The sequence below is a fragment of the Rousettus aegyptiacus genome, unplaced genomic scaffold (genome assembly GCF_014176215.1).
Source record: "Rousettus aegyptiacus isolate mRouAeg1 unplaced genomic scaffold, mRouAeg1.p scaffold_m13_p_3, whole genome shotgun sequence".
In the NCBI taxonomy this organism is placed as follows: domain Eukaryota; kingdom Metazoa; phylum Chordata; class Mammalia; order Chiroptera; family Pteropodidae; genus Rousettus; species Rousettus aegyptiacus.
In genome coordinates this window covers 115,346,299-115,373,623 of record NW_023416306.1, presented here as the reverse complement: position 1 = coordinate 115,373,623, position 27,325 = coordinate 115,346,299, and the positions used below count along the sequence as shown (strand labels likewise).

Sequence of the window (27,325 nt, the reverse complement as noted above, 5' to 3'; positions counted from 1 at the left end):
AAATGCTTCTATTTTTCTTTTACGATAATAGGTAGGTAGGGGAAGGAGCCTAGTTCTGAGGACTATTTTATTTCCTGAGACAAAAGCTAAGTTTACCTTTACCTTGAAATTATGTTAGGAGATAAAGAAGAACTTTTGCCATTTAAATATGGCAAAAGAATTCAGAATACTGAAGCAGCTTCTGAATATCAAAAAAGCAATATAACATTTGAGTTTTTTCTTTAAAAATACAAAAACCATGCTGGAAGGCTAGTGAGACAGCTAATTCATAAATAGTGATGAGAAATTCCAAGTCTTAAATCCTGTGGAGACAGGGCTCTAAATGTGAACTTTTGAAAATTATTTTATTATCATTAAGGAACTACAACCTTACCTTCTTTTTAACACCTCTCTCTTCTCTATGCGGTTGAACAGTTCTTGCTCTCTCTCCTTCTCTGTCATCTGTTCTAGGCGAGCCCTGTCTTCCTCATCTCCCATGAGGTCTTCTCCATAGCCATCATGGAACTCTTCATCTTCTGAGGAAGAGTCTGAATCTGAACTGGAGGAGGAGGTATTGCTGTCAGAATCTGACACTTCGCCTGCAACAAAGGCCAAACACAAGATTAGGCTCTGCTAGTGGAGACTGAGGCCACGGGTGATGCCTGAACATTGATAATCATTACTCCTTGGCAATCCTAGGTAAAGCGGCATATGGCTATCTCAGCTCCCTTAGGAACAGTCCTTGGTCTGTCTTTGGCAAATGCAAACACAGGCTAGGGAAAGTTAGGGTGGACTAAAAAAAGCAGCCTGTTTTTAACTTTATTTTGAAAAAAATTGCAGATTTAAAGAAAAAAGTTGTAAGAGCTGACTTCCATATATCTTTTACTTAAGTTCACCCACTGTTAACACTGCCAATTTACTTTCTGTCTACATATATAAAATAATGTATACATTTTTATTATTTATTTTGCTGAACCGAGAGTAAGATGCAGAGACTGTGACCCTTCACTCCTAATAAATTCTAAAAATGACAGTTCATTACATAACCAATTATACAAGTAACAAATTCAGGAAATTTAACGTTGATGTAATGCCATTATTGACATAGTCTATATTCAAATTTTACCAATCGATGTAACACAGTCCTTTATAGCCACTTCCCAGCCAAAGAAGGGCCCAATCTAGGAATATACACTGCATTTGGTTGCTATGTCTACTACCCTGTAATCTTTTTTTTTTTTACCCTGTAATCTTTAACGGCTTTTTTGTCTTTCATGCCACTGGATTTGTGAAGAGTATAAGCCCCAAAATTATCTAATAGAAGTCTGTGAGGTGACGATAAAAATATTCTCTATCTGAACAGTAGCTGCCACATGTGGCTACTGAGCAACTAAAGTGTGGCTAGTGCAACTGACTGAGACACTGGATTTTAAATTTTAATTAATTCAAATTTAAACAGCCACAGTATCAAATGTCCTCAATTTGGGTTGGTTGGTTTTATCAAGAAGTATTAAGGTTATGAATTTTTGGCAAGAATACTCCTAAGTTATTATGTCCTTTTCAAAGTATTATATCAGGAAACACCTGACATCTGTTTGTTCTATTACTAGAGATAGTTATTTGGATTTTTTTTTTGTTAAGACAGTATCCTCCGGATTTTTCCTTTGTAAAGGCCCTTTTTTTCTCCTTTGTAGATAGTAAGTGGGGGAACATCTTGTTCCCCAGCAAATTCTAATTCAATGGTTTTAACATATGTTGATAATTATTAAGTAAATCAATTATTACTACGATGGTTGAAAAATGGTGATTTTTCTATCATTTCTTCTACATATATCAATTGGTATTTTTAAAAAATCAATGTTTTGATGTCATTAAATTGATTAGTGAGTTCATAATAAGAACATTTTTTACTGAGTTTTGTATCTGGTTCAAGAATTTTCCTCTTCAGTCATACCATACATAATGAAAAAAAAGGGAAGGAAATGTACTCAGGGTAAAGTGAGTTGAAAATCTAACGTAGGCACTTGTCATGAGTTTCCTGGATAGGTTTCAGGGGCCTCATTAATCCTTTGGAATTGCATGGATTTTTCTTGCTTCATTCAGACTCTCGAAGGACCACTGAAAAGGTTATGGACTGCTGTAATGCAGGCACCTTTCCCTTCCATATATGACCTTGCATCTTCAACTGACAAGAGTAGTCCTCTCCCAGGGTTTGGGCTGCTTGGCTCACCTTCCTCAGGAGCTGAGCTCTCAGCTGAACTGTCTTTGTCCGAACTGCCTGAGGAAGCAGTTTTATTGGCCTGTTTCTTCATGGTTCCTTTTTTCTCTATTTTTCTGGCCTTTCCTTTCTTCTTATTTTTATTGCTCCCAAATGTCCACTACAAGGAGAACAGAAAAAGAAAAACTGAAACAAGGACTTTATTAGGAGAAGCTGGAAGATTCAAGAGTTGAGTCTTTGATGTTCATCAAAATGATTACAAGAGTCTCTACGTTGCTTTGTATCCAAAACAAACACACTTCATATGAAGAAAGATGAATTTATGACGCCTCGGTTAAAACTTCCTAACTTCTGGTTTGTAATTTCTCAGAGATAGTAGATAATTGATATAATAAACAAAAATTAATCAATGCACTTATTTCACAGCAGAGAAACAAAGACATCAGCTTTACAGCAAGTCAACTGAATTAACTAAAACTGAGTTGTTACTGAAAACAGCTTCCAATGTTTCATATGGCAGAGAGAGCAGTAATTGGTAGGGGTTGGCATGTCTGGGTTTCAGCACGCACAGAATGGTTTAGTTCTTGAATGGGTCCCAGGAAGGCAAGGAATAAAGTTAGCAAGAGAGAACTGCAAAAATCACAGGCAGAAGGGATGAGGGCCACTCTGATATGGATGGTAGCACTGGTATGAACACCAAGGAGGCAGAAAGTAAAACAGATCATTTTGTGTGTGTGTGTGTTTTTTTAATCTGCATATATTATACTACAACATAATGTTTAAATGGGATCATAAGTAAGAGATCCCATACATCTTAACATAAGAAACCTGTAATTTGCATTATTAAAGTAAGAGGCAGGCAATATACAATTAATCATTCTATGGCCAAAATAAAAAATCATCTTCATCAAGCATTTTAATTGTAAGGCTGAAAGACCACGCAACTGTTTTAAAAAGTCAGAGACTATTTTGTTACATTAAACCATACCTCCTTTGATATTCACCTTGTCTATTTAGGAGAATGACTTTGGTGAAAAAATTTTACTTGAGAACTTCATGTACTATAAAGAATAATCATCTTTTCAGCACCACAGATTGAATTATAATCTAGTTTTATAAAATTTCTATATCTAATATTTAACAAAAGCACAAAGTCTTTGCTCCTACAATGTGATCACAAATTAACCTCCTACCTCACAATGGCTAAGATCAGAAGTACATTGATTTAGGTTTCTTTTGGGGGCATGGATAGAGGGGTAGTTCTGATGAGGTTTCCATCTTAGAATGTTCCATATGAGTTATTCTTATAACTAGTTTACCTTGACAAAATATTGTGAAAAACTGTTATTTTAATCTTCCAATTTTCCATTTTAATTTACTCTTAGTTAATTTAATTGCCACTTTATTTTTGCACTCAAGAGCTAGAAAGAAAGGACAAGTAAAAATAAAACAGCCACATGTTCTAGATGACATATTAAGTGAATAAATGGTGACTTCCCTTTGTAAGTGAATTTACTTCTCAAACTTTACCATTTCAATGTGTAGATAGATCATGATCATTTGGGAAAAAATCCTAGTGCTTCTCTTCTAAAGCCTAGTTCTCAACCATATCAAATTTTAATCATTCAAGGAAGATAATTTTAGGTCAGTTTGAAAGAATCTAAGAGGCTAAGAGGCTAAAGTGTTTAACTTCTGTTAACTGAGCTAAAATCAACTTCTGATGCTGACAACACAGATATTACTAGAGGCAATACTGTATATAAAACATCTTTGCATTGGCTTTGGTTACAAGAAACAGCACAACCACGACCATATTAAGAGAGTAAATATTTACTGGTTGGTTATGAAAATGGGCATCACCCACCTCTTCCAAACAGGGTGTCCTGGCCCTTTGTACTTCTATCCAATGGGAATATGAAGAGGCCGAGAATGTAAAGGTTGAGTTATCAGGGACACATGTGTGCTAGGGTGGTTAGGTCTATTTTGCCTACAGATTTGGGTTTCTCATGTGCAACAGAGCCAAATTCTGGACTCCCTAGAGGAAAAAAAAGTATTTATGAGAGCAAAAAAAGACCTAAATGTGACAGTACACAGATGAATCCAATTCAGGAAGTGCTAAGGGGCTACCTGGCTTCCTTATCAGTCTACCCTCTATCTGTTGCAATCTGCAATTTATCACTGCCCAAGCTTAGCAAGTGTCCTTCATTTATAGTCCAGAATGTTTATCCCTTGGGGCAGAGGGAGAAAAGAGTAAAAATAGGAGAAAATAAAATATTCCATTTAAAAAGGGCTTTCCTGGCTAAACTTGAATGTGGGAAGGGAACCTTATTTTTTCCTTCCAATGATTTTCAAAAGAAATGAGACATTGAAGCTGCCTCACTTCTCAAGAGACTGACTCAGTAGGGTCTATCATGCCAGCAGCAAACAACCAATCTCACTATATGTGACTAGATTTTAGGGAAATTATAACAACGTAGGTAACTTTATTCTAAAAAATAAAATTTCTTGTGAATACACCTTTCTGTACTGAGATGTTCGATTAAGCTATAAATGTACACTTCCTTTCTAAAAACTCTTATTTTTGAGAAACCTTTAAAATCTAATTTTAAAAACAATATACGTTCATTACATGGAACTTTAAAATAATAGAAAAGTATTTTTAAAGTTAAAAAAAAAATCACCTGTATTTCCATCATCCAAAGATAAATAGTCACTTAAAATTTGGGAGCCAGTCTCATTATTATTCCCATTCAATATAGAGGAAGAGACTCAAATGGGTCCCAATAATCTCCCAGACCTTTTTTCCTGCAGAACAGATCAATTTGTTATATTTTATATTTACTCCTATAAACCAGAGGTTCCTGAATGTTTGTTCTAAGCACTTATTTTAAATTGTTGCTTAGTACTTCTTTTCCCAAGATCACAGAATCTAATAAACTGTAAAGGAGATGCTCAAGACTTATGGCAAGCATATTGATATAGAAATGTCTTAATCCAGCCATTATCCCAGAGATTGTTCACTTATCCCTGCAAATACCATGTTTTGTTGACTCTGAGACAGAGGGAAAATGAATTCTTTCACTGCCAGAGTGTGGCAGTAAATGGAGTCTAAAGAGTAAAGAACAGGATTCAAGGGATGCTCCTACGCTTTCCCCACCCAGCAGAGAGGTGAGGAAATGACCTGGCATTTCTTAATTTGTTTTGGGAGCTACGGCTCTACTGAAAGGCAAGCTCTGCTGTGACCTTAAAAGTGCCCTAAAATGCACCACGCAGAAGGCAAAAATGGAAAAAATCAGTGCCTGCAGATCCGCATCTCAGTATAGAGGCCAGAGCCACCACCCAGACAGAGCTTCACAAAAATAGTCTGGGAAAGTGAAAGCATCCATGGTCAGTCAGGACTCCCATATACAATGACATCCTGCTTTCCTAAGCATTCTACATGCATGTAGGCCCACAAATACCAAGGGAAATATTATGTATACATGCACTGAAGAAAATCTATAATGGAGACTGGAAGGAAGATTTTTCCTTAATAAATTAAAAGATTAGTAGTCTGACTCTCACTGATGTAACAGATACTCTAATGGGTGCAATTATCTAATAATTAAAGGAGGGTTAGTACTACACAACCCTGTGCCACCCCGAGTATGTGTGGCGTGTTATAAGCAGGTCCCTACTCTGGGAAGCAGCTGACCTTCCTTCCTGGCACTCAGCTAGTTGAAAGACAAGAAGGAACATGGAGAGGGACGTGGTTGCCTTGGACTTGGCTAGCTATGAGATGTTGAGTACTCTGAGCATCCTGGAGGCAGAAAAGCAAAGAAAACCAAAGAGAGGTTATCTCTAATGAGCAAAAAAGATCACAGTAGAGGTTTTAGGACCCAGAATAGAAACCATTGTAGCCCAGTTACTCCAAAATGAATTTACAAGTGAAACAAAATACTTTGAGGTAAGTAGCACTTAAGAATAGCTGGACTAGTGATAAACTATACTAGAATTATGGGTTAAATGAATTGGAATACAGCCCAAGCACTTAATCTGAGATTGCTTCCTTATCTGTAAAGTAGGAATAATACTGTTTTGACCACCTATCAGGGTAGTGTGAGACTCAAAGGAGACAGAATAAAAGAAGTTTAGAGTACATAAAAAACCATGAAGTTCTATATGAATGTAGGGTACTATTTTATGATGGGAAAAGAAACTCGGAATTTCTGTGAGCTTCTTTTATCTTATCTGTAGTCTAGATGATCTCTTTGATCTCCTGGACTTTTAAGCTGTAAGATTCTATATGATCTGAGGGTTATACTAAGTCTAAGAAAGTGTCAAAAGGGTTCTGTAATTCTTATTCTAGATTTTGATAGTGGTCAGCAAAAAGGTACATGTGGGAAGAACATGGTTCCTGATTTAGGTGTGTTTTCTTTCTGAGAGCAGAAAAGGGTCAGTGGAGCTGAAGAGTAAATACAATTAACGTCAGCCTAAAGAACATGAAAAATAGCCTAGCTTTCTTTTCTACTCTGTAATTAATCAGACAAAACACAAAAGACACTATTTTATAATCAGGCAATCACATATGTTTAACTAGAAAACACAGAGAATCCCTACACTCAATCTCAAAAACTTACAGTTGGGTTATAGAGATAAAAGCAAAAGGAAAACAGATGAAATACAAACAAAAGTAAAATATAAGCAGTACTCCAGTCCACTGTTTGGTAGGGAGTGTCAGAGTTTCTGTAAATAAGTTTGAGCTCTATGAAAATCACTTTATTTTTCTAAATTCTTGTGATGTGATTTTAATGGTGTCTAGATAAATAGGTGCTACTATATGATTATCTACATAGCCAAGAACTGAGAAGTATATTAAATAAGGCTTGTAAGCAATTCAAATAGTTGTCGCTAAGTTCAAGCACTAAAGCAGAGTATTCCAACCTAAACTCTACAGGGTCCCCTGGTTTCCTGACCCCAGAGCAGATCAGATGCAGGAAGTTGGAAGTAGAGCAGATTACCAAGATGAGAACAATGGCCACTTCTTACCTACAGTAACGGAGGAGAAAGAAAAGGTGTAAAAAAGCAGTACTACAGAGCTCGACATTTTGGAAGTCATTATTTCACATTACAAGAAATGCCCTTCATAATCATGACTAAATCAACAACTAAATATAATAATAATAAAATATCTATCAAAATTAAAAAATATATAGTGGGCTTTATAATTTAAACTTTCAAGAGATTAGGTTCAGTATTGGGATAATGCATCTGTGTGGAACATCTTGTTCCAGAGGTACCATATGTGTAAAAACTTTACTAAATCAATATATACACAGGAAAATACTAGCTTAGCGGTGAAGGCCTTTATCGGAAGCATGTACTAATTATGTATTATCTGTACGGTAAAGCAATAACAAAATGCTCTTGGATATCTAGGCTGACTTCCTGGAAAAGCTGTTACTAAATGAATTTATAAGCTGTACCTTTTTCGAAATGTTCTATTAATAAAAATATTGGAGCCAAAAAGAGATAAGAGAGTGGGAATTAGGAGAGTATATCAAAGTGGGAGAGCCTGAAAGATCAGATGGGATAAGAGAATAAGAGAAGGAAGAAGTTTCAGAAGTAGAAAAAAATGGAATGGGGGAAAAGCGAGAAGAGACCAGGGTTTTGAAGAGGCAAGTGGGAGCATAAACGTAACCAGGAAGGCTGACAAAAGTCTTGGGGAAGAAAAAACAGGTATGACAAGTGCTGAACTACAGGAGTTGGGCCAAATGCTTCTATTTCTCAAAAATGCTGAAAACAAGATTATATGTGAAGCTTTAAAAAATAATAATTCTTGTTTAGGCAGAGGGTTAGAACATAACTCAGCTGTTTTCTAAGTCTAATGCAGCCTAATTCAATTTTGAACAACAACAAAAAAAGGGTTTTCTTGGTATCCAATGTAATTTTTACTGGTAACAAGTGAAAATCTAAACTTTCTTCTTATTTAGCTGCAGCTATCTGTTTTTATAGGATCCATCATGTTACCAAAAAAAAAGAAAAAAAGACTGAACTATTTGATTTAGGACCCCATTATTCCTAACAAATGGACTATGTGTTTTGGCCATTTTTTAAAAAATCACATCTTGTGAGTAAGTGGCTACTAGCACTCCTTTTCCTAACCTTGTTATTTTTTTCCCCTACCACTCCTATTTGTACCTGCGGTGGTGTTTCTCCAAACAAATGCTTTCAGGGAGTGACAGCACCAAAGTAGCATAGCTTTATGACCTACCACTGAGATGTGCTTTCCAATTTCCCAGGCTTGGTCAATGTAAACCTTATAGAAAGAGTCCTGTTTCTTATTTTTACATGTGCCCCAAGACATCATTGAGAATAATGCATTTACCAAAAATAATACATATTCTTTTTCATCAAACTTAGGGTTTTCCCCCCTGCAAAGATACTATACATGAAACATCTACTACTCCCTCCCTAATGGAACCTTAATGTCCAATGCATCCACTTTTTCTGAATAGGAAACTTTCATAACTTCTCTCCATTCTACTCCCACCCTCCCCCCATTAATTAGCTAGTTATCTTCTTGCTCTAAAATCAATGCATGTCTCTCCTTATAACAAACCACTTGTTAATCTTCTCAGTTGTTCTTGACCAGTTTTCTGTCTTAGCGAATCTGAGGGGACTAACATACACACACACACACACACACACACACACACACACACACACACGTATATGTATTTTTTACCTGTATTCATTGCTCATTAACAACAATAAACAATAAAAGAGGCAGGAGGGGAGAAGGGTTGGGAGGTGTATTTGAAAAACTTCAGAGTAGCTTCTGGTACAAGTAGGCTCCATCTGGCTGAGAATTTCTAAAAGGCTAGTTTGCAAATAATAAAGATCTAAAAGCCATAGAGAAATAAGACACAGCAAATTACCTCAGTTGGGATTTTTATCTACAGAGACATGTGAATATCATTATGAAAGTGGAAAAAAGTGAAAGTCTCTGTCTCGAACATTATATTCTAAAGATTTCTCAGAAGTCTCCTATTCACACCAAAATATCTTTATACTGACCATAAATCTGAGTTCACAGTAATACCACTGAGATCTCTAGTGGTCGGCAGGATTTTTTTAAAAAGATTTTCTTAATTTTTTTGGATGATTTGCTTAATTGTCCAAAGTAATGAAATCTTCACCTTCAGCTAACAGTCTAGGCTAAAGAGTGATAATGTAGACTGAAGAACAGGTGCTTTTCAGAATGGCCATGATAGTGAGGCTGCTAATCCCAGTGAGGTTGGAGGAAATGAGTCTGGAATAGAGCTGCAAGAAGCTTGTGGGACTGGGGGGCTGGGACCTGGAGACAGCAGCAGGAGTTAGAACCCTGTGGGGGGAAAGTTACTTAAAGTCTCATTCCCCACTGGGCAGAGTGCAGCTTGCCTATCAGCTTTCCCCCCAATAAGTGCATAAGCAGTTGGGATAGTATTCTATGGTAAGAACTTTTGGTTAAATAGCTGCAAGTTACAAAGGGAACCCTAAGCTGTAAAAGTTTTTATGAACTCTGGATGTACTCTAGCATGTTTTGGGCTCCTCTAATGCTGCAGAGATGACACACACTCTGTACCCCTGGTAGAAGCAGATAAAAAGGATGAAGGGAATCCCTACCGTAACTGCATAACTGAGGCTGTGATTTAACAACAGAAATATTTCATAAGATAGTTACTGCTTATAACTTAAGGAATTGCAAAGACTATAAACATGTTACAGGGTACTCTAGACACAAGACAGATTCACACTCAATAGAATATTATTAGGCAGAGGGAGGGAACCTACAGCAGCTAAATTCTGAAACTTGAAAATTAAAGCAGGTGATGTAGGAATAGTGGGAAAGGGACATTATTTCAAGGTTTTCCTGTAATGTCTATTTTTTTAAAAAAAGAAAAAGGAGAAACAAAACAAATAAGCAAATTGCTTCATAGAGCCCATTGCTTTTCTAACAGACTGGATCATCAATTTGAGAGGAATTAAGGCTTTCTCTATTAAAAATAAACAAACAAAAAAATAAACTCACATATTCGCTACCTCTTGCTGTGGAAAGCAATTTTAGGTTTATTAAATTATTTAAGATTAAAAGAACATCACTACAGTCAATTAGAATGTAATCATTCCTAATTTGCATATACAGGGCACTAGTAATTACTGTTCTAGATGTTAATTAAATTTTATTATAATAAAAAACATTTTTTTTTTATTTTAGTGGAACTATAAAACAAAATAAGCACATTGTTAAAAATACTTTCTTAAGACTGTAAGATTAAACAGAAAGATGATACCCAGCCTCTCTCCAGGAAATTACAGTCATGTAACAATGGGGATATATTCTGAGAAATGCATCGTTAGGTAATTTTGTCATTGTGCAAACAGTACAGAATACACTTACACAAACCTAGGTGGTACAGCCTACTATACATACCTAGGGTATACGGTGTAGCCTATGGCTCCCAGGCTACAAACCTAAACGACATATGACTATACTGAATACTGTAGGCAAGTGTAACACAGTGCTAAATACTTGTGTATCTATGCACATCTAAACATAGAAAAGGCACAGTAAAAATACAGCATAAAAGATTAAAAAATGGTATATCAGTATAGGGCACTTACCGTGAATGGAGCTTGCAGGACTGGAAGTTGCTCTGGGTGAGTCAGTGAGTGAGTGGGAAGTGAATGTGAGGGCCTAGGTCATTATTGTACACCACTGCAGACTTTATAAACACTGTCCCACAAGCCTTCCCCGTTTCGTTCCGACAAGGTCAGAAACAGAACATCAAAGCTGTCAATGCTGCTCCATGAACAGGGATGTGCGCTGGATTGATTGGAAATACCAAGCAGGAACTGGCTGGGTAAGGCGTAGACCACCATAATAGTGACTGTCAGGAGGGAGTGAAAGGTGGCCTGAGGATCAGTAGGAATGAGAAATCAAGATGGAAAGAAAGGAACATAGGGGATTGTCATGGTAACGTGGTTTTGGTTACTGAATTTTGGAGCAGTGGTCAGATTAAGAAAATTTATGGTACTCATAAAAAAACAAAGTTTTTAACATGGAGAGGGAGAACTGAGGACTCAATATTGGACTTCGGAAATTTATTTTTGGTTCCATTGACCCTTTCAGGCACAAATGGCTCTCTCTGGCATTGAACTAATGGAAGAAATAAAACTTACCTATGCTATACATCAATACAGCCTGAAAATAATTCCAAAGTACAGGAATAGGCTGGCTCTACAGTACCACAGCAAGTCTGTACTAAAGTGGCAGTGGAACTTAATACTTTTTTAAAGGTAGTTCCTGTGGACCTGCATCCTTATACAGGTCTTACTTGCTCACCAAAGCATTTATGGCAATGTACTCTGAAGACTATCAAGCTAGATCTTGGAGGCCTATAGCACCCTATGAATATGTAGTGCTGTGGGGACAGGCTCCTCTGTGCTGAAACACGTCAGTAGCTGACCGACTGACATCTGTGCACTTGATTTGAGGTGCTGTGAGTGAGAAGGAATCTGTTGCTCCCATCAGAGAAAAAAAAAATCCTCCTAAACCACATACCCTTCCATTGCTAACAGGAAAGCTTCTTGTCTTGCTAAAGTATTTCCCACTAAAATATAGCATTCTCAATAGAATTTGTTTTCTAACATGAAAGTGGGTTTAAAAAGATGAGAAAAAAATAATAAAAAAGATGATGACTAACAAGTTGTGCCCCTTCTGCTGCTGCAGGGCTGAAAACAAGACTAAAAAATGTCCACAAATGCCCTTCAGAAACACTAAGTAACCAGCAGTACGAGGAACAAGACAATTCAAGAGTTTTCCTTTCCTAAGAAGTTCTTGTAGACCTTAGGCTATAGGTCTCAGTTTAAGGAAAAGAGACCACCAGGAGTCACCAACACATGGACCCTCAAATACCTGTCACTCCCACAGGTCTAGCCTATCCACACCTACCTCATCATCACTGTCGGATGTCTCAGAGTCTGAGGAGGCAGCAGGCTGACTCACAGGCGGCTCCTTCTCCTCAGAGTCACTGCGCTTCCGCTTTGCCAGGGACAAGAGCTCCTAATAGGGCAGAAGTAGTAACATGAGTTTTGTTCAACAGAGAAGAAATATTCAAGAATAAAAGAATGCCCATCCTCCCTAGATCTCTTCTACCTCTTTGCGTTTTCAATTGAAGAACATCATCATGGGAACTTTTAGCACATGCACAAACCAACTGCCAGTATTCCTAAGTGCTAAAAGAAGTATGTCTTCAAAATCTGTTCTCTCCCTCTTAATGGCAAATATATGTTTGAAATGGAAGAGTGACTATAAAACTGAACTGGAGGCTACTTTCAAATTACCACCATTTCCTCTGTAAGCCAGAGAAGTACTGATTCTCAGGAATTACTGTTAAGAACGTTTACAAAGGTAATTTGCTCACTGTTCTTACTGGTATGGCTAACCAACACTTTGAGTATCCTCTTTCTGTAATTCATAGTAAAACTGGCATTATTCCAATCTGTCAGTCTGGAATACACTGACAAACCACAAGGCATTTTTTATTTTGAATGTTTAAACCAGAAAAAAAAAAAGTATATTTATGGTGGTAATCTCCAGGGTCTGACAAGCAGTAAATGTGCTGGCCACCACATTAGAATCCTAATTCGACAATCCTAATGTTCCCATTCACCACTTCTGCCTCGTCCTGGTGATTTAAGAGAGACTAGAGAAGGAGGAATATGCTATTAAATAAGTCATGGCTACAACCAGAATTTGCTCTCTCATAGGGTTCCCTTCTCCTGTTACTTCTCTCCAACTCAGCCCAGTCACTTACAAATGCAACAGAAGGATACTTGCTCTGCTTCTTCCTCTCCCTTAATATCAATGCCAGTCCACAACTATACCGTACTTACTGGATGCCAGATACTTTTCTAAGCATCTAACATTTTAATCTTCACAATAACCTTAAAGTAGGCATCACTACCATTCTCATTTAAAGATAAACTAAAGAGCAGAAGAGGTTAAATAACTTACCCAAAGTAACATAGCTAGTACATGATAGAGCCAGGATTCAAACCAGGGCATCTAGAATCCTAGCTCTTAATTCAGTCACGGTTTACAAGTCTAAAATATTTCCCCTTCTGCCAAAAAAGGAAAAATACAACTAATAAAAACTAGCAGTATTATTCCTTGATGATAATGGTGCTATATAATTATAAGTCAAGTGCTAAAATTGATTTTAAAATAATAGACTACTACAAAGTATTTGTTTTCTTCTTCCAGTCTCTTTCTATTTTAGGAGTATACCTTCCTTGGCCAGAAAGAGAAAATGACCTTCTCAGATTAACAGCTGACATGCTCTCTTTCATAAGTAGTCATGAAATGTTACTCATTAGAGAGAGCTAGCACACCAACTTCCTAAAAAGGCTGAAGATCATAAGAACACTCTACTTTTTCATACCAAAATGGTAACTCCTATTGATCAAATACAAATTAAAGCAATATTTGTGTTTATGGTCTTGTAAAAACTTGAGGTATAATTGACATATAGTACATTTTATCCTTTCTTATATACATTTCTATGAGTTCGACAAGCATATAGTTTACTCCCACAATCAAGATATATGGACAGTTCCATCAACACTCCAAATATTGCTATAATTTGCATTTGGTCAATAGGTGTTACCGTTTTGGGATGAAAAAGTAGAATGTTCTTATGATCTTCGGCCTTTTCAGGAAGTTGGTGCTTTTCATACTCCTCTCCCCATTCCCTGCAACCATAGACCTATTGTCTGTCCTTATAGATCTGTCTATCATTGAATAAATAAAATCATACAGTATGTAGTCTTTTGAGTCTGGCTTCCTTACTTAGCATAATGCATTTGAAATTCATTCATGTTGCAACACGTATCAGTAGTTTACTCCTTTGTTGTTAAGTGGTATTCCATCGCATGGATATATCACACTTTGTTTATCCACTTATTAGTTGAAAAACATTTGGGTTCTTTCTATTTTAGGGCAATTATATGTTCATGTACAGTTTTTTGTGTAAACATAAGATTTTATTTCACTTGGTAAATACCTAGGACTGGGATCACTGGGTTATAATTTGTATACAGTCTTTCTAATTATTTTTTTTCCACATTACCTTGATCTAAACTTATAAAATTTAGTAAGACTTCTGTAGGTAATCTCTTTCCTGACCCTTTGAGGTTCATGAATATGCCAAAATTCTGTTTTGATACTAACTCATTATAACATGGACTTGAATACACTATCAACCAAATCTTTCCCTGAAACATTAACTGTTACATTAAAAGTTACTATAACTAAAGTGTTAAGATGTTAGCACTGCCTTTCTGTTAAAGAAATTCCGCTCCATATTAAAAACCTAACAAAAGGCTCTCCTTCATCAAGGAACAAATGCATCTGATAGGTACAGTCCTTCTTCTTTTATGCTATTAAATACTATATTAACAATAGTATGGACACAGCAAAGACCTCTTAACAGTGTGAAAGATCCTTTCTAGAAGTTGAGAATTGTATAGGAAGTTACTGGTGGACCTCTTGGCAGGACTACCCTTTATAGTTAAATCCTTTATATTTTATTGAGGACTTGTAGGTATAGCTGAATAGACCAATGTGCGACATAAAGGTCTTTCCAACACTGCACACAGAAAGAGACCATCAGATTCACTACCTGTGGGGGTTGATTTACTCAATGCCTATACTCAAAAAAAGCCAGTCTAAAGCTGATTCATACAGAGGGTAGGTCCATCTACAGCTCTCTCCTACCAGCCTGCTACACTGTACCCTACTTGCTGAGATAATGTTTCTGTGTGTCCAGTAGTTCTCTCTCAACATCATCTCTCTATTTCACCTCATCCAGTTTTCACTTATCTCAGAATTCCTCTAGGGGAATAGCAGCAGTGTGGAGTACCAGCATGGTATATCAAATTTAAGCTGAACTAAAGATCTACTCAAAGTAATGCCAATGCCCAATATCTAGAGGTACGGCTGTATAGGATGCTATATCTGGTTTCTAGAGCAGTTTCATTAACAGTGCCCAAAAGCCATATTAACATAAAACTGGGCTGCCAAAACTGAGACCCTATAATAAAGTAAGTTTAATTGCACCGAGGTAATGTTTATTAAAACAGATTATTATGGTTAAGATTACAAGACTCATAAACCTTTAGATTTAATTCCCCAACACTATCATTCACAAATAGTATATTTTCTGTGATATCATGTTAGGATCAACCTGTAATAAAGCAACTTAGTTCCTTCTTACTTAAAAGAAATTAAATCTCATCTCTTTATCAGACCTCCCATGATCACATGTAAGTGGGATACATATTCTGTACCCCAGAAAAAAGAGAATAAAGGCCTGTATGGATACACTCTGAGGTTTTTTTATAGCCATTAGCATGCTGAACTCTTTTTTCATTTATTCATTCCACAAATATAATTAATGTAAGTAATTAGTACCACCTAAGGTAACCAAACATCCTGGTGTGCTCAGCACTCTCCTAGTTTTAGGACAGTTGTTCACTCTGCTCCTAGTACTTACTATTTACCAAGCCCTGGATAGAAAATCATGAAGACACACAGTCGACCTCATGGAATTTAAAATCAAGAAAAGGAGCCAAACAATAAACAAATAAACAATTAATTACATTTAGTGATAGTGCTAAAAGGGAAGTGAATCAAGTGAATGGGGAACCTATTTGTGATAGGGCGATCAGGGGAGGCTTCTCTGAGGTAGTGGCATGTAAGCTGAGACTAGAAACTTTGGGGGAGAAAGAAGCGTGCAATTTTCTGGACAAAGACCTCCAGATGGAATGGCTAAGGCCCTGATGCTGATGATAGCTTAGCTTTAGTTAAGTAATTGAAAGAAAACCAATGTGATTGAGGCTTAGCAGGCAAGGGGGAGAATGGAATGAGGTAGGTTAGAGGAAAGAAGAAACCAGATCATTCTGAGGTTTATAAAGCAGGATCAGAAGCCTAGTTTTTATCTGAAGGCAGTAGGGAGCCATCAAATGGTTTTATTAAACAGGAGAGTAACCATCCCCTGAGGGTTTTCTAAAGAGCATTCTGACTGCCAAAGGAGCAGACTAGACAGGCCAGGATGGAAGAAGAGAGAAGAGTCAGAAGGAATCTACAGTAGCATCATCAGAGTGGTTGGTCACCTGGATGAGGTTAAGTAGTTGCACAGACAAAGAGAAGTACTTAAGACATGCTAAGGAAAGAGTAATAATTAAATTTGAGATTTAATTCCTATTCTTTCATATCAGAACTGTTGGTTGAGGAACTTGATTCTAACAGTGGATACTGGTCAATTTTCAGGAGCAAGGAACAGAACCAATGTGTGTAGTATGTTTTTGGGACAGAGAGGTATTTATTTTGTCTGAACAGTTTCAACAAGAATGTACTATTTTTATAAAAGAAAGAAAGAGAGATAGAGAAAGAAAGAAAGAAAGAAAGAAATAGAGAAAGAAAGAAAGAAATAGAGAAAGAAAGAAAGAAATAGAGAAAGAAAGAAAGAAAGAAAGAAAGAAAGAAAGAAAGAAAGAAAGAAAGAAAGAAAGAAAGAAAGAAAGAAAGAAAACAAATCAAAACAATTAACATATACACAAAACCCTTCAGCAATAATTCCAAAGTGGCAGTATACCAATCCTTTACATTTCACATGATTGGCACTAAATGTGGCAAGTTACCCTTTTAATTCCAGTAAAACAATTGTAGATAAAACACTATAATATAAATGCCCACAATTTTACAGAATTGACAAAATAAAATCACTTTCCAACTCATTCAAAAAGAAAGGTACATAAAAGTTTTAAGAAATTCTACTATTGCTAACTTGTTTTTACTTAGCTCTCTCTCCTAATATACTTTCCAACTAATACCCATTTCTACTCCTCAAAGAAGGGATATCATTATTACAGCAGAGGGGCTGGAGCAAGAACCCCAAATTGACAATGTCCTTTATCTCTGTAAGTGATCCTACTCTAACCACGTTAGAAAACTTGGTAAGTAGCATTTGCCAAGTATCATTTGCTTATTCAACAAAGATTTACTAAGTGCCTACTCTGTGTCAGGCAAACATTATATAACTACCTAGTTAATGTCTCCACTTGGATATTTCATAGACAACTTTAAACTACACATTTAAGACTGAACTCATGATGTGAGTTAAAGGTGAACTCTTCACCTTTAAACAAGATCTTCCTCCAGGGTTCCCTGTTTCATGCCAGAGCCTCACCCCAACATCCAATCAGTCAGTGAGCCCTCTCAGTTTTATATCCTGAATATTACTTTCTCTTGTCTCTATAACTACCATACCAATTCAAGTGAGACATTCATTTAACAAATGTTGACAGGATGTCTCCTGCATGCCAGGCACTGTTCTAGATACAGGAATACTACAGTGAACAAACAGCCCTGCTTTCCAGGAGCTTCTATTCTAGCAGAGCTTATGTTATGCTCTTCTACCTTCTTTCACCTGGATTCTTCTGCCACCTAACTGGTATCCCCTTACCTTTTTCAGCTTAAAATCATTCAATGGTTTCTCATTACCCTCAGAATAAAGTCCAAAGTCCTTAAGATTGCCAAGATGGCCCTGCCAGTAGATTTAAACATTTTTACCCCAGAATACAAGACCCAGTATACATGTATATACATGAAACACAGTTTCACAAAACAATATTTATTACTAGGTATGACGCACTTGATGTTTTCTATTTGATTCTATTTCATTTCTATTTTTTAATGCTGGTTGTGATCCACTAAATTGAATTTTCCATCCTCGAAAGGTCCAACAGACCACTTCTGCGGCTTCATTTGTACCACTCTCTCTCCAACTAGTTATATTTCAGTCACTGTGCTTCTTTTGGTTTCATAACGGTGCTAGGTCCTTCCTGCTTAAATGCTTTTGTACATGCTGGTCCCTCAACCATGAACACCCAACACTCCCTTGTACTCTTAATCTCCTTTTCCCTAACACATATTTCATGTCTCAGTTTAAATGTCACTTCCACCAGGCTAGTGTATGTTCTATGGACATGCTCTCATAGTATTCTTGCTCTCCCTTCATACAGAGACATAGTAAAATGACTCTCTGTGCAGTGCCTGCCTCTGCCCCTCCCTCCTTTCTTTCCCTCTCTCACTCTTCTACTTTATCTCTCTCCTCTATGCTCCTTGAAGGTAGAAACTGCTTCTATTTTGTTCAGCCAAGAGCCCTAGTGTCTAGCACTGTCCAACACATTTATTTAAAAATAAACAATCTCTGCCCTTCAGGAACTTATACTTTAGGAAGGCAGCCATAAGTACACGAACAGAACCAGTGTCAATAGATGGGACTCAATCTTCCTGGCACTATTTCTAAATAAAAGTTTAGTGAAATTACCAAATGAGTTACTTCAAGTTACATGAAACATTATGACACAAATTTAAAACTTTGGAAGTCAGTAATGACATATCTCACAAGTTCAATCCAGGCTTTAAACACTGCTCTAATGTAAAAAAGACTACATTAAAATGCACAGCTTTTAAATTTCCCAACTTTAATGGGGAAGGTTTATGGAAAGATACTTTATAACAATAATATTTTTTACATGTAATGTCTAAAAATAATTCCTAGAAAATACTTAGGGGGTCTATTATCTCAAAGACAAACTTAATTACTGCTACTTCAAGTAGGATAAGCAGAGAAAAACTGGACATGGCAACATAATCATTTTAAATATGAAAGGAAATTATCAATAAAGCAACCCAATATGCATGTAGCTCAATTTTCTTTTTCTTGAGAAAGGCAGAGTAAAGTTTTTATAAACACTGAGCTGTACTGATCTGAATAGAGAACTCCTTTATTATCTTGGATACTTTTCATTTCCTAGGACCCACTGCATAAATATTATTCCATGAAGAGTGACACATATTATCTCCGTGGAGGCACGTGATAGAATAAAAAGCCTAAGTTTGCCTCAAATTCTGTTTTCTTTTTTTCCCCCCAAGAGATGCCAAAGGCAAGTATCTTCATGATTTTCGGTTTTAAAATGTTGAGAAAGGGTGTGGTCAACATAAAAAGTAAGGTCACTATAAGGTCACATGCTAAAAGACATCCTTCATATTCTCAGAGGTTTGAGTTTAAAAAGCACTGAATGTTAAAACAAATTTTAAACAACTCCAATTCAGTTACTACCTATCTCTTCCCATCAAAAAGGAAAAAAGAAATAGGCCTCAATAAAAAGCATCTCAATAATTCAAATAGCTTCACGAATCCAGAACCAGCAGCTTTACAATGTTAAACATCACTGTTAAGTTTTTCAGTTATACCTGCACACACTGGCCAAGACAGGCATTTCTCTCCCAAACTACTTAAAATGTCTAACTAAAAAGATTAACTGGCATACAGACAGTGGTGTGGTCTCAATCATTAACATAAATAAGTACCTGGGCTGCAATTGGTAAAAATGCTGAGTCTAGGACTCTATCCCATGAGGGTAGGATTCAGTAGGTCTGGAATGGGAACCCCTGCAAAGTACACTTTAGATAAGCAACCCAGGCAAATTCTGACATAGGTGGTCCTTCTCCCACCCTAGAAAAAAAAAAAAACTAACAAACAAACAAAAAAACACCGTAGAAGGCTCATTTGCCTCACCTGCCTCACCTTTGGTAAGGACCAAGTTAGGGATATTTCTGACATGATGGTTTAGATTCCCATCTGGAAAACCCAGGGATAAAGGATCTTCTTACTAACTGTTCTCAACTCTCACATTAGACAAAGATTTATCATGGTTTGTTCTTTTCCACAATGACAATACACTAGAGAGCAAAAACAATGTTATATCCCCAATGAAGACTCGGAACTAAATGGAGCAGCCCAAGGCATCTTGGTCAGGAAAGGCCCAGGTTGCATTAGTTTTGTTCTGAGGATTCTGGTGAAAACTTCTAGAGAGCAGAGATCTTTCTCTGATTCCTCTGACAGCTCTGGCACAGTGCTGAAAAGAGAGATAGATTGAAGGCACTGGTGCCTCTCTTAGGATGTGCAGAGAAAGGGAATTTTGATGTGATTCCCATTTGATAAAAGAATGCCAATAAGCGGTTGAAGAAGAGGAAGTTGAAATTGTTGTTAAAATGCATTAGGTATTACTTACATATTACATGCTAATGTCACTTTAGAAATAGAGTTGGGTTTAAAGTTGCAATCACTTCCAATTCCTACTTCAGAATAGCTTTGTGGATCTACCACAAAAGGAAGTTCTCAACTCATTTCATTTGTCAGACTTCTGTGGAAAATCACTAAGGACAGAATAATTTGCTTTAGTTCATTCGTCATGAGAATAGATGTCTTGAGAGTACTTTACCAAGGAAGGCCCCCAAATAATCTTTATAACTGATATATCAATTTTCTCTAACCTACTCAATGCACTTTACAGACATGAATTCCAGCAACACAGAAAATGGCCAAGATATATCATTCTTATTCTGCAATATGAAAAATTTAAAAAGTGTAACAGATTAAGTTGGTATAGTATATGCCTTGTTGTCACACAGGTTTGGGTTCAAATTCCAACTCTACCACTTAAAAGTTGTGTAATTCTAGGTAACTTAATCCTTCAATCTCCATTTTCCTCATATGTAAAATGGGGAAAATGATACCAACTTCACAATAATTTTAAAACTTGGCAATTTAAATAAAGCACCTAATTAAGGTGACTAATTCACTCGAGGCAGTATGTATGGTAGCTGATGTTATTGGAGATATCTATATTGCTGATCGAAAAATAGCAAAAATAAAAAAAAATTTAAAAAAAGAGGTCTAATTCCCCTGTTAGTCTAAAATTATCAACCAAACTTTTACAGTCAAGAATGTATATTTTTATATTTTTTTAAATTTCAGGAGTCTTTCAATGAGACTATTGCTTTCGATTCTTAACCCAAAATAAGGTTTGTATCCCTTTGATAATTCTCCACAGATCCCATTAATTCTCCACCCCAAAACACCATTTTCAAAATAGTCCTCTTCAACACATCTCTAGTCTCTCCTCTTAAAGTCCTCCTTTTTCATACCCTAATATTTTGGTCCTGAGATCTCTGGCCTAATACAAAGGGACCCCATGAAGTCATTTATACAAAAGTTTTATTTGCAAGTGCATATACCAACATTCTTACATTATCTTTACAATAGCCCAATTAGATATACAAGGCTGGTATTATATCTACATTTTAGTTATGGTCAAAGATACATAGCTAGCAAGCGGCATAGCCCAGCCTAGAACTCAAATTCTCAGATTCCAAGTTCAATACTCTCCTCGTTTAACTTATAAAGCTACTTCTTTCATATTCTTTATATCATTTGTTCACAAAACATGGTAGGGACAACCCTCTTTGTATCTTCTCGTATCACTATAGCACTGCTACAAAGGACAGTTTCCTCCCTACAGTATTTTCTATAGTATATAAACAAACAGTTTGAGTAACCCCAAGACACTGAGATCAAAAGTTTCTTTCAATAGTTCCTGCACAATCTCCAAGTAAGAATTCTGGGATGCTGTATGAAAATGGCAAAGAGGCTTCGGCCATAGTCCCTTCCATGCTGCCCTATATATTTCTCTACTTCTGCACTCTTTCCTCCTCCTACGAGTTTTCTTCAGTCTGACATCTATCTATCTAATCAGTGGCTCTTCTCAACTAAGAACGACCACAGATGCCAAATAGATTCGTGCCAGCAGCTAAGTCTTCTTCGCCAAGCCCGGCAGAGGTTCTCCGGAACATTTACGAATGTCTCTCCTCTCCATCCACATTCCTTGTCTGAAAAACTTGATCTTCTAGAGCCCGCATCTTCTCTCCACCCCCCAAAGCCCCACGTTCACCCCCTACACCTCCTCCAAAACCTACCAGCTTCCCGGGTTGGCGGGTGATACTTCCTATCTCTCTGGGCCCGGATAGCCTGGCCTGCAGACCGTCGCCCCAATCTGGCCCCGGCAGATCACGGATCCCTTCAGTCCCCCGAACCCAAGGCCCACCAGCCTGGTCCCTGCCCCGCCTCCCCGCCCAAGGCGCCAAGTCCTCGGGCTCTGTCTCCAGGCCCCAGCCGGACCCCGAAGGCCCCGGGAGCTGCAAGGAGGACAGGAAAGAGGCAGCAGCGGCGGTCAGGGCACGAGGCGGGCCGGGCGCTCGGGCCGGCAGGCCCTGGGCCCGGCCGGTTCCCGGCTCCCGTGGCCCGGACTCAGCCCTCCCGCTCCGCCGGCCCGCGCCTCCGCGGCCTGCCCTCACCTGATCCAGGTTCTCGTCGCTGCCGCTGTCCTCTGTGTCCGAGTCGATCACCACGCGGCCTTTCCGCTTCTTTACCATGGTGGTCCCCCGGCTCCCACGCCGGACGCCGCCCGGACTCCCCTCTAGCCCGCCTGCCAGTGGGACCGCCACTGCCGCCACCGCCGCCGCTCGACCCACACAAAGGCGACCGCGCATGCGCGCTCCGCTCCGCCCCCTAGCCCCGCCCCCGCTCGGCGCACGCCGTTCGCAGGCGCTCGGCGCCCCGCCCTGTCCCGCCCCCGACGCAGCGTGAGAGGCAGGGACTAGCGCCGGGCTGGGTTTCCGGCTCTAGACCGTTTAGCCTTTCCCTGCGCTGGCTCTTGGAAGGCATCGTTGCATCTCGGGTGCGGGGCCAAAGCTTCGTGGGCTGTCTACCTTTCGTGGACTGGATTCACAAGCATCTGGGTCCGCTCTGAGGAGCCTTTCTACTGTCCGACACTGATGGAGTGTGGAGCGCGACGTCAAAGGCCGCCCTCCCGGAAGACATAAGTCGCCTGGACCACCCTGAGGGATGAAGGATGAGGGATGTAGCCCTCCTACCTAGGTCGTGCAAGTGACAACTGAGCTGTGACCTGGAGGATGCATCTGAGTTACTTGAAAGAAAAGTAGAGGGAAGGGTGTTCCCAGCAAAGAACCGCGTGGGCAAAGGCCCAGCGATAATAGAAAAAGTTGGGTTCAGGGAACTGAAAGTTCATTATGGCCGAACAGATGGCATAGTGTGGGGATAAGACAGCGGAGGGACGGAGCGGCCACATCATTTAGAGCCTAGTAAGCTATATGGTGAAATACTGGAAGATTTAAAATTGAATAATGAACGACATTATTAGATTTGTGTTCTTAAAAGATTACTTAGCCTGCAGTGTGGCGAATGCATTAGAAGGGAGGGAGACTAAGGGCAAGGAGAGCATATAAGTCTTTGGTATCATTTTAGCAAGAGACGGTAATGTCCTGAACTAAGTAGGAAGCAGGAAATGGAGAGAAGTGGACGGATAAATTGGAAGGTAGTATTACCAGGATTTAGAGATTAGTTGGGAGAGGAATAAGGTGAGGGCCCAGACACAAATGATGCTCAAATTGTGGCATAGGAAGCTGATGGTGAGTGGGCCTTTTATAAGGAACACAAGTGGAGAAGGGGTTTGGGAAACTAATGTATGTGGGAAATAAATTCAGTTTTATATGCCTGTTGAGCTTGAGGTCAGCTGATAAAAAGGGCAGCTCCAGAAGTGATTTGTGGGATTTGGAATATAGGTTAGGGAGCATAAGCAATAACAACTTGAAACTGTTCTCAAAGTGTTTAGGAGCCCATTAATTCTTTATTCTGATTGTGAACTTGGCAGTTAGACCCCAGTCTTCCGTAAGCATTAACTGGGCAGAGGCAGGGAGATGAGTTCTTGACTTCTGGCTCCCTTTTTCTTTTCCCCTTTACTGTCTAAATTTTATTTTCTCCAGGTTTAAATACATATTACAACCATACGTGCCTTAAAATAGTAATAAAATGTTGGATCATACATAGAGAAATTCCTGGAAATAAACACATAAGAGAAATCCATACCGAGATGTCCAGTTGCCAGTGAGTCTGAATAGGTGTTTGAGATTCAGAGAGAGAAAACAACCTAAATGAAGCACAGCTACCTCTTTACTCTAAAGATATTTTCTTAAGATATAACTCCTAGACTTCTCTCCCTTCACATATACTTGGAACTGAGACCATGGCCAAGATGATCCAAAATTACTAGTCCAGCTCCTCCATTTTTAGTCACCCTGAAGCCTGGTGCCCTTCTGTGAGGTAGAGTCCTCCTTTTGGTGACCTGATCATCTCCTAATTAGTGGGTTTATGGTCTGAAAACTGGCTCAGATCTGAGAATGGGCAAAGGATGGTCACTTATTGAGGCAACTGCCCTCAGCCCCCTGATCAGCCAACCTTGATTGCTTCTGATTGAAAGTAGAAGAGTCCCCTTGTTGGCTGTCCATCTATTTTGTCCTTGGGGATACTGCATTCTGTTAACCATCTCCATAATTCCCTGAGGGTCAGGTTTTGGCTGTCACTCTGACCTTTCCACTCATTATAATACTTGCATCTACCTGGCTTCTGGCAGTTAAGTGCTGCCACCTAGCCTCTTGTTTCAAGATCCTATCACCCTATTGTTTTTAATTAGCTGAGTTTTGTAAAATCCCCTCCTACTGTCCTGTCCCACATAGGAGAACCACCACTGAACTTCAATAAAGTCCCTAATCCAATTTTACAATCAGATTTCCTTGATCAAGCATCCTCAGAATCCAGTGTCTTGCTACTCTTCCATTACATGCTTAGGTAGTTCTTACAGCTCCTTTGGGATATAGTCCCTTTCTTCTCTTACCAGGTTCAATCTGTCCTCCACTGGATTACATAGTGTTTTAACTTCAGTTATCGGCCTAGTGTCCAGGAGGAAGGTAAGGGCAGATGTTGAGGAGGGCACATGCAGTCTTTAAGGGTACAGGTGTCTGCACTGTCTAATAGCAAGGGGAAAGCGCTGGACAGTAAGCCATTTCTGCAGGTACAGAGGTTTCAGGAGAGTCAGAACTCAAGATCTTCAGGGGGCATCAATCAGATAGCCCCATCCCAAATGTCGTGGTCCCATTATTTCCCAACTAGGTCCTTGGCCTTGGCTTAGATGACCTGCCTGGCTTGGGAGTATAACCTTATTGGAGCTCAGAGTACTCCAATGATTATCCTGGACCTCAGCTTTCCTGCCCTCCCACTTCAGGTGTTGAAGCCCTCTTCATATGCTATTAGGAGGTCCTCTGGCTTTCACACTTGGCTTTCAGTAATAGCAACCCAATTCCACTATCAAAGTTACTATACCCCCATATTTTTAAAATGCCTGATACATCTCACCAGCTAGTACATTCCCTTCCACCAGCATACTATCTGTATTCACCAAGGATGAAATATTCAACAATAGGACCACCGGATCTTCATTGCCAGCTGTGTGGTAACCCAGCTTCTAAACATATTTTATTACCTGTTTTCTCAGACTACTCCTAGCACCAACTGTTGCAGGTTGAGTTCTGTAAGGAGCAGACTCTGAGATGAAATTTAGTATGCAGGATACTTAGCAGGGAGTATCCCTGGGATTGACAACTGTGGAAGGGAGGGAAAGTGGGAGAAATTGAATTGCAGGGCATTCTTGATTACAGTGTCAACTGATCATATGGGCACTCTGAAGCTAAAACAGATGGTCAGAGTAGTCCCATATTGGGCTAAAATAGCCAGACCTTTATAGCCCTGCATCAGTCAGTCATTAGGTATAGGCCACCTGGGAAGGCTGTGACCCTAGGCAAGATGGTCTCTCTGCAGCTAACCAGAGGCTGAAGTATCTGAGAGCAAAAGGCTATCAGCGGGGCCAGTGAGTCCCTCCTGGATGGATGACACATTTCTGTGTCCATCTAGAAAGTGAAGCACAGAGAGGTTCCCAAGGCCACACAGTTGGTAAGTAATAGAGCCAGCCTGACTCCAGAATGGTGTTCTTACCCATCACCAGCAATTTGGTGCCTCTGCCTGATCTAGTAGGCATGCAACTACAGCCTACTTATCCAAAGCAGTCAGGGACTAGCCCACTAGAAATAGCTTTAATGTAAAACAAGTATAGGGGCAAGATTATAAAGGTGGTCTAGACAGGACAGGGGGATAGAAACACAGTAGCCGGAATAGGGACTAGGGAAGGGAGATTTTTCTAGTCTGCCTCCATTGCTGCAGAGCAGGGTCCTTGAGCAGTTGGCTTGCCCTGTTCATCACCTTAGCCACATTCTCCTGGAAGCCTGGGAGTAGGTTATGCCAGACTTCCACATTTTGGAGAAAATATCACTTCACAGCCTCCAAATCCGTCTCTGAAGTCCCTGTTCTCCAAGCAGCCTCCTAAACCAAAACAGCTTTCCCCTCTGGGAAGAAGCTGTACTGCGTGGCTGACAAATATTCTTGGCAAATATACTCCTAATGGTAAATTATTAGTCAATCCTATAAATCACTCCTGTCTTTAGTTAGTAGAAACTGGTTCACCAGAGCCTGATAACTTTTTAGTAACGAACTGAGCAACCAGGCATTGAGGAGAGATTGCAGGCTGGGGACACTGAGCTCAATGTTCCCCTCAACAAAATATGATGCTTTTCTTGCACGGCCCTTCCTCTTTCTTCCCTATCTCTTTTTTATTTCTCTGTTTTGGACTGGATGACTCTCTTTTTCAGCCTAAAATCATTCCCTAATGCCCGTTGTGTAAATGTAGTCATATTTTCCTATCCATTATTCTCATGTACCTCTTTGGTTCCTAATATTAGTACTAGAAGGTAGTATGGTCAGCAGTGCTCCTTTGCTGCACTTTTGTTGTTGTTGTTGTTTGTTTGTTTGTTTTTAGAGAGGGAAGAGAAGGAGAGGAAAAAGAGAAGGGAAAAAAAGAGGAAAAGACGAAATCAAAAGGAGAGGAAGAAGGCAAACTTCAGCTGTGTTAAGGGTAGAGCTTAAAGCCAAAGTTTTTTTTAAATATCTCCTCTAGGCTCTTTATTCATTCAACAAATATTTTTTGGACACCAGTAAGTGCTACATATGTTTCTATGTTCTGTAAAGTGTAAGTTGGAGAGGAGGGGTAATATGTGGGGCATGTTCCAATCACTCCTAGGTCTTTTAAATTTGTTTTTTTTTTTAAATTAATATATGCCTGTTGTAAATAAGAAATCCAAATACATAAGTATATTAAGTAAAAAGGAGGCCCTCACTTCCATTCTCCCAATATAATTCTCTAAGAACTCCTATGACCAGTTTGTTGCTA

General features: G+C 38.9%; 1 protein-coding gene across 2 annotated transcripts in view; it reads right to left on the bottom strand.

Annotated features, from left to right (window-relative positions):
- The window catches only part of RTF1 (RTF1 homolog, Paf1/RNA polymerase II complex component), a 42,134-nt gene extending 19,452 nt beyond the window's left edge, over nucleotides 1-22,682 (bottom strand). The window contains exons 1-4 of one of the 2 annotated variants that reach the window (XM_016152267.2): nucleotides 22,488-22,682; nucleotides 12,174-12,284; nucleotides 2,210-2,357; nucleotides 374-578 (exon numbers count right to left, since the gene is read on the bottom strand). In XM_016152267.2, coding sequence (XP_016007753.1) covers nucleotides 374-578; nucleotides 2,210-2,357; nucleotides 12,174-12,284; nucleotides 22,488-22,682 — 659 coding nt within the window. Of the gene's footprint in view, nucleotides 1-373; nucleotides 579-2,209; nucleotides 2,358-10,843; nucleotides 11,110-12,173; nucleotides 12,286-22,487 lie in introns of those variants that run through there. The other variant, XM_016152268.2, reaches the window with a different exon arrangement.
- Between the last annotated feature and the right edge of the window lie 4,643 nt (nucleotides 22,683-27,325).